Source organism: Theobroma cacao, chromosome 8 (assembly GCF_053813885.1).
Source record: "Theobroma cacao isolate CCN51 chromosome 8, ASM5381388v1, whole genome shotgun sequence".
In the NCBI taxonomy this organism is placed as follows: Eukaryota; Viridiplantae; Streptophyta; class Magnoliopsida; order Malvales; family Malvaceae; genus Theobroma; species Theobroma cacao.
The window spans coordinates 11,831,169-11,837,840 of record NC_142646.1 but is presented as its reverse complement, the minus strand read 5'-3'; the positions used below and the strand labels follow the sequence as shown (position 1 = coordinate 11,837,840).

Genomic DNA, 6,672 nt, shown 5'->3' with positions numbered 1-6,672 from the left:
TCATCAACTTCGTGAGTAGGGTGTAGATGGGAAACAAGCTTAAGGCAAATCATTTGAATGATAAAACCAGAATAAAAGTAATAATCTTAGAAAAATCAAATCACAAATAGAATGTTTGTGCCTTGTAAAAATGATGTCGTCAAATCATTGTGCAATATTTCACTTGGCAAAATGATGCCGAAAACAAGTGTAGCAAAACCAAGTTCAATCATAGAAAACATCACTTACTATCAAAATACGAGAGACAATATAAAAGTATGCACGCTCCCAAGTTGTGTGGCACGTAAAGAAATCAATTCATAAAGCCACAGAAACCCTTTTTGGGTTAAATGTATCAATACATCATGGACATTTATCAATACATTTAAAACAAAATGTAGTTTCTGAGACAGATTGCCTATAAAACCAACCTAGTTTATTTTCATTAAATATCATTTAAGTAAATGTCCTCTTTACTTTTTATTTTCCATTTATTTAAACCATTTAAGTAAATGTCCTCTTTACTTTTTATTTCCATTTACTTAAGATATTTAATGTAAATAAGTAAACAACTCCCCATTTGGATTCAATAAAAATATCAAAAAAATTAAAATCCAAAACAATCAAAATCTAAATTTTGGTCTCAAAAACAAAATCGAAAAAGTTCAACTGAAATTAAATTTGCGACTCCCATTTACCAGAGCAAATATATGCCAAAAATTATGAAAAAAAATCAATTTTTAGTTATCTAACAATCAAGAGAATCATTATCGTCATTTTTTATTTCCAAATAATTGTTCTATAAAAATCACACCCTTCCAAACTTAGAAAATTTTTTACTTCAAAAGTGACAGATAACTAAAAGTATCAATGAATTCTTTTGAAGGTTAAAACTAAGTTTGATGTTCAAAATATGTAATTTATATGCTCACCTAAAGGTTTCCTAACTTATCCTCTTACTCAAGGTGGGATTTCACACTTTTCAATGAGCAAGCACATCTTTTACAATGCGTTTTCAAGGAGCAAGCACAACATTTCACAATGCCTTTTCAAAGAGCCAGCACAACCTCTACAATCTTGCAATTTGAGTAGCAAGAATACTTCTATAAGGCGGATTTTGATGAGTAAGCACAAAGGAGGAAGAATGTGTAAGTGTAAGAATGTGTACAAAGATTAGAGTGAAAGTACAAAAGAATTTTAAGCTCAAATGTGATTGCTTGTTCTTGTTTGGTTTTTCTCTTTTTCTCTCTTTTCTTTGCAAAGCTTGATTCTCAAGTTTTTTTTTTCTTTTCTTCCACAAGCTTGAATGCTCCCAAACGGTCCTTTTTTATAATTGGAGGCATTGGAGGTGATTCGATGAAGAAACTAGTTATTTTCATTTTTGAATTTTGTGTCCAACGGATAATTTGGATTGAGTTTTGAGGTGTAAAGGTCGATCTTTTAGAACTTTACTGCCTTTGATCTTCGAATTAATGCTTGTAGGATCAAAGTTTTAATAGCAACATCAATCTTAGACTTGAGAGTTGAGTTGGTTCTTTTTTTCCTTCTTCAAATATCAAGCTTGGAATTGATAATGCCAATTCTCCAAGCTTTTAGGGGCCTTTCTCACTTTTGTTTCCTTCTAGGATTGAGTTTGGCTTGCCCAATGTCGATCCTCCAAGTTTCCTTTGCATTTTCTTGGTTTCTCCTTCAAGATTGAGTTTCAAGCATTAGTGTCAATCGTAAACCCGAGGCTTACTTAGGATTGAGCTTCAAGGTTAGAATGTCAATCCGGTGTAGAAGTTATGACACAAAATTTCCAATTGCTCCTTTCATGCTATCTGAACTTGGAATCAAGATTGGTGTTGTGAAGTTTGATCCTTCTTTAATATCTTAAGGTAAACTCTTTACTTTATGAACCTATCTTAGAAATCAAACACTTTAACTTCTCAAAAGTAACGTTAAGGAGGTCATACAACTTATTCAAATAAGTTAAATACTCATACAACTAAATCAATTAAGCTTGTAAGCATTTCAAAAATTGGTGTATAAGAGTTCAATAACTTCAAGAAATATCCAAAGATGACTCAAATAAGTTCAAGCAATTTTGATCATTTTTGTCATTTTAAAACTATATTCATTTTAAAGCTAACAATATATTATATAATACATAATCGGGTTAGGGTACTCAAAAGGTGGTACCCGGACCTGATATGGATAATAAAATTACTACTAGAACCCATCCTAAACCTGAATATAGGATATTTTTAATTCTATATAATTGGGTTAGATAATAGCGGGTATTTTGTTAAAGGATATGCATTAATCTCTACAAAGTACCCGTAGATGGATGCCTGCAGCTTCGTGGAAATAAAGCCAGATATAATATAGCCGGATTCTTGCTAAGACAATGAACTATAGTGTTTAGTTTAGTATGAACGTGCACGTTCTACTACGAATTTGCATGCAGTTGACGTGCTTTTTCCCTTAAAATAAATGAGCAGAAGGTTTTTTGGCCCAAAAAGTGACAAAGATTACTTTTTCTTTTTTAAATATAATACTAGCTTACTTGTCGCCTAAAGATTGCAAAGGGCATTTTTCAAAAGACCACGGCCATTTAGATGAAAAAATGTTTTAGGAAAATAAAATAAAGTAAAATTTTAATTTTAATACATAGCATACGATGCTTTATTTTTATTATTATTTCAACAACCAAATAAATCAAGAATTGATTTATATATTCATTTAATAACAAGGCGTTCCAAAAGTAGAAATATCCAATCTAGTATGGACTCTAATGTCTGTAAATTAAACATTGTAAATGAAATCAGCTTCTATTTAACTACCTAATTGGGAAATTATATCGAATATAGGATAATCTGAATAGCTCAAACAAGACATAAAATCTTTATTCTTAAATTAATTCTGTATTATTTGTACACATGATCTATATATGAAGCATAAGTCCAGGGTCAACTTATTGGTAGATACAATGCCTGGCCTGTTTCACACTTTCACTAGATTTCTTCCCCAAACGACAAAAGCTGATGCCCATTCCTGGCAAAGGGAAGCATAAGCATCTTGCTAGCTGCAATCAAGTTTAATTAATAATCTTAAGTTAACTTTTCCTCTTTTCAAGAAATTTGATTATTATTTTGCCATTTCAAATGTTAGTTACAATATCCCCATAAACAGTGACTGTCTTGTAATGTTTAAAATCAAATGCAACTAACAAGGAATACTTTGAATGAAGAATTATTTGGAAACAAAATAGGGTAATAAAGAGTATGATCGATGTTCCTCTCAGTTTATTTTTATAGTTAATTAGGCCTAAGAGCAAGTAAAACAAACAATTAATTAATTAGAAACTCGAATAATATTATACCAATAAAACTTTTTTCCCACATGTTAAAACGAATTTCGTCAATTGAAAGTAGCATTTTATATCTTATTACTAATTAAGCTAACCAGTTGAAACTAAGCAACAACCGCCCAACTTATAAGGTTAAAATGAAAAGATAGAATAGAAAAAGTTCAAATTGCTAAGTGAAAGCTCAAGAATAGATTTTAATCTCGAACATAACACATATAGTTCAAGGTACAGGGTAACGTAACATGCGCATATTGCTAATATATTAATCTCTCTACCTAATTCTTTTTTGTTTTTACTCATAGACCAGTACGGAAAAAACCTGAAGGAAGAAATTATTTATATCTAGTTGGGTAAAGGGGAATTAATAAATTTAAAAGAGAGACAGGAAAGCTATAGGATTCTTCCGGATAAGTTTCGTTTTGTGAATTAATTAAGCTCTCAAACCAACAGTGACTAGGTAACCTTCCTAGGACCTTTCGAAGTTAACAATGTTTTCTTCATTTCTTGAGAACTTATGTCTGACTACTACAAGGTTTCAGATTATATACTATACCTAGAATTTAGTATGTAAATACAATTAATTAATTATATAGGAGCAATTATGTATTATAATAGTCTACTTGTGTTTTCCTAGGTGCATGGAGTCATCAGTACTTTATTTGTCTTATTTCGAACAATTAAACCGCGTTTGAACCTCGAGGGTGTTGCAAATTTTAATAATCAAAGTTTGTTTTCCATCTTAAACGTGATCTTAATCAGTAGCAGCCGCAGCATCATTGCTACAACTATATAAAGCAGCTATTCGTTCTGCCCATGACACAAACTTAGGACTAAAACGGCAAAAACAAAAAGGCAAAAGCATGGCTAAGATTACTAGCTTCAAGTATACAATTTTTCTAAGTTGTTCCTCGATACTTAATCTGTTATTTTTTAGCCACTACCTCCATCGCGGGATGGAGCAAAGTTACACTAAAAATGCTGCCGCAGAAGCTGAGGCTGTGGCAGCCATCTCATGCTCAGGTCATGGAAGAGCTTTCTTGGATGGATCAATTCTTCATGGAAAACATGTTTGTGAGTGCGATGCATGCTATGGAGGCCCTGACTGCTCTGACTTCTTACCTGATTGTATCGCTGACGCAGATAGGTAATTGACTACTCTTTCAATCGCAGAGGAATATGAACTTTGTTAAGCTGTCAGTACTATGGGAATCTTGTACCAATAATGTTATTACCATTGTTGTTAACTTATTCTTTGCAGTGGAGATCCTATGTTCTTAGAACCCTTTTGGCGGAAGCATGCAGCTAGTAGCACCATTGTACTTCCTGGATGGCATCGCATGAGCTATGAATTCAATGATGGTTCTCTCATCTCGAAAGAGCTCGAGACTCAAATTAGGAAACTTCATGCAGTTATTGGAAATGCAGTCACTGATGGAAGGTTCATCATTTTTGGTGCTGGTGCTACCCAACTTCTTCATGCAGCAGTGCATGCCCTCTCCTCTAATGATCCATCTTCACCTACAATAGTCGTAGCATCAACCCCATACTATCCGGTAAGCTTGGAAACCCATAAATTTCGTAGCTTTTGATATACTATTTAATTGTCATTAATTATCACGTAATTAAATTTGCAATTATACTATGTTACAGGTTTACAGGGAACAAACTGAGTTTTTCAACTCTGAGGATTATAAGTTCAAAGGAGATACTTCATTGTACAAGAATGAAAGAGATTCTCAAGGGAACTTTATCGAGCTTGTGACTTCCCCAAACAATCCTGATGGCCAATTAAAGAAGGCAGTTCTTCAAGGCCCATCTGTGAAGACAATTCATGATCTTGCCTATTATTGGCCACATTATACACCTATCCCAGCTCCAGCAGATGAAGATCTCATGATATTCACTCTCTCCAAGCTTACTGGACATGGCGGAAGCAGATTTGGGTAAGAATCTTTTCTACTATTCTGATGATTTTAGATATGGAAATACTCAATTACTTCCAAAGCCTTTTGGGGGTGCAATAAGTTACTCAATCGTGCTATTGGGGTTTGCTTATGCAGATGGGCAATATTAAAAGATGAAACCGTCTATCAAAGGATGTTAATATATATGAGTCTAAGCACCTATGGGGTTCCTCGAGAGACTCAACTAAGGGTTTTGAAGCTGCTAAAAGTAGCCCTTGAAAGAGAAGGAAAGGAAATGTTTGACTTCGGATACAAAACAATGAGGAACCGCTGGAGAAAGTTGAGCGAAACTATGTCAATGTCCAAACGATTTTCAATCCAGGAACTTGAGCCTAAACGCTGCTCTTTCCACCAAAAAGTCAGGGAACCTTCTCCAGGTAATCATTAACCCTTTTCCCATCATATATAATAAAATGAAATATTCCTGTGGTGGGTGATAATTAATTAATTTCTGAACTTCTAAACCTAACGAGTAGTTTGTTCTCATGGCAGCTTTTGCATGGCTGAAGTGTGAAAGAGAAGAAGATAATGATTGCAACGCGGTGCTGAACTCTGTCAATGTCACCGGACGTGATGGTAGCTTGTTCGGTGATGAAAGCAGATATGTTCGGCTCAGCCTGGTGAAGTGTGAAGATGACTTCGATTTGCTGCTTAAAAGGATGCAAATATTAGTATCTGAAGAAAATGATAGTACCAAAATTATGCCACAGAATAAAACTACTGTAAATCTGTCATCACCACGGTTGAATGCTTGCTCTAACTGGGATCATGTTACTAGCAAATTTCACCTTGAAGAACTCACGACAGATATTCGAGACGGAGCTACCATGCCAGCCTATTTACAGTAGCAGCAGGCTTATACATATAGCAAACCCGGAATTTTGGATTAGGGTGTAAATCTGTAAATGGGCGGGAGGAATGGATATCTAAGTCCCAATTTAGGAAGATATCATTCACTTACTTGTGGTTTTTTCTTTTTTTCTTTGGTACCACTAGGCAAGGGCAGAGTTAGAGCATATTCAAAAACGGGGTTAAATAGAAAGAGACACTTAACAATCAACAAGAACTTTATATATCATCCAATTCCCAGTCATCTAAAAGATCAAATAAAATTCACAAGACATTGGACCTTATTAGCCTTGAGTTACATCATGTTTTGATTTGACAAAATCACAAGTTACCTTAAATTTAATGTCAAGCATTTGAAATTGTCTCAAATATATTTTTAATCCCCTAATATTACTGTTAATATAGAAGTCTCAAAGTGGATTATACTAAGAGAGAGTGAATTGGTATTTATAAAAATTTCTTTGAAAATCTAGGTATTAAGATCAAAACTTTTTCATCCAAAAGTATTTCCTAGCATCGAAAAATTCT

At 33.8% G+C, this 6,672-nt stretch overlaps 1 protein-coding gene across 1 annotated transcript; it reads left to right on the top strand.

The window, feature by feature from the left end:
• Positions 1 to 4,191: 4,191 nt before the first annotated feature.
• On the top strand, positions 4,192 to 6,418 carry LOC18592706 (tryptophan aminotransferase-related protein 3-like). Its single transcript, XM_007019556.3, has 5 exons — positions 4,192 to 4,475; positions 4,590 to 4,884; positions 4,982 to 5,274; positions 5,392 to 5,672; positions 5,788 to 6,418. The coding sequence occupies exons 1-5, from the start codon at positions 4,192 to 4,194 to the stop codon at positions 6,141 to 6,143; spliced, it is 1,509 nt and encodes a 502-aa protein (XP_007019618.3). The 3' UTR covers positions 6,144 to 6,418.
• Positions 6,419 to 6,672: the final 254 nt, after the last annotated feature.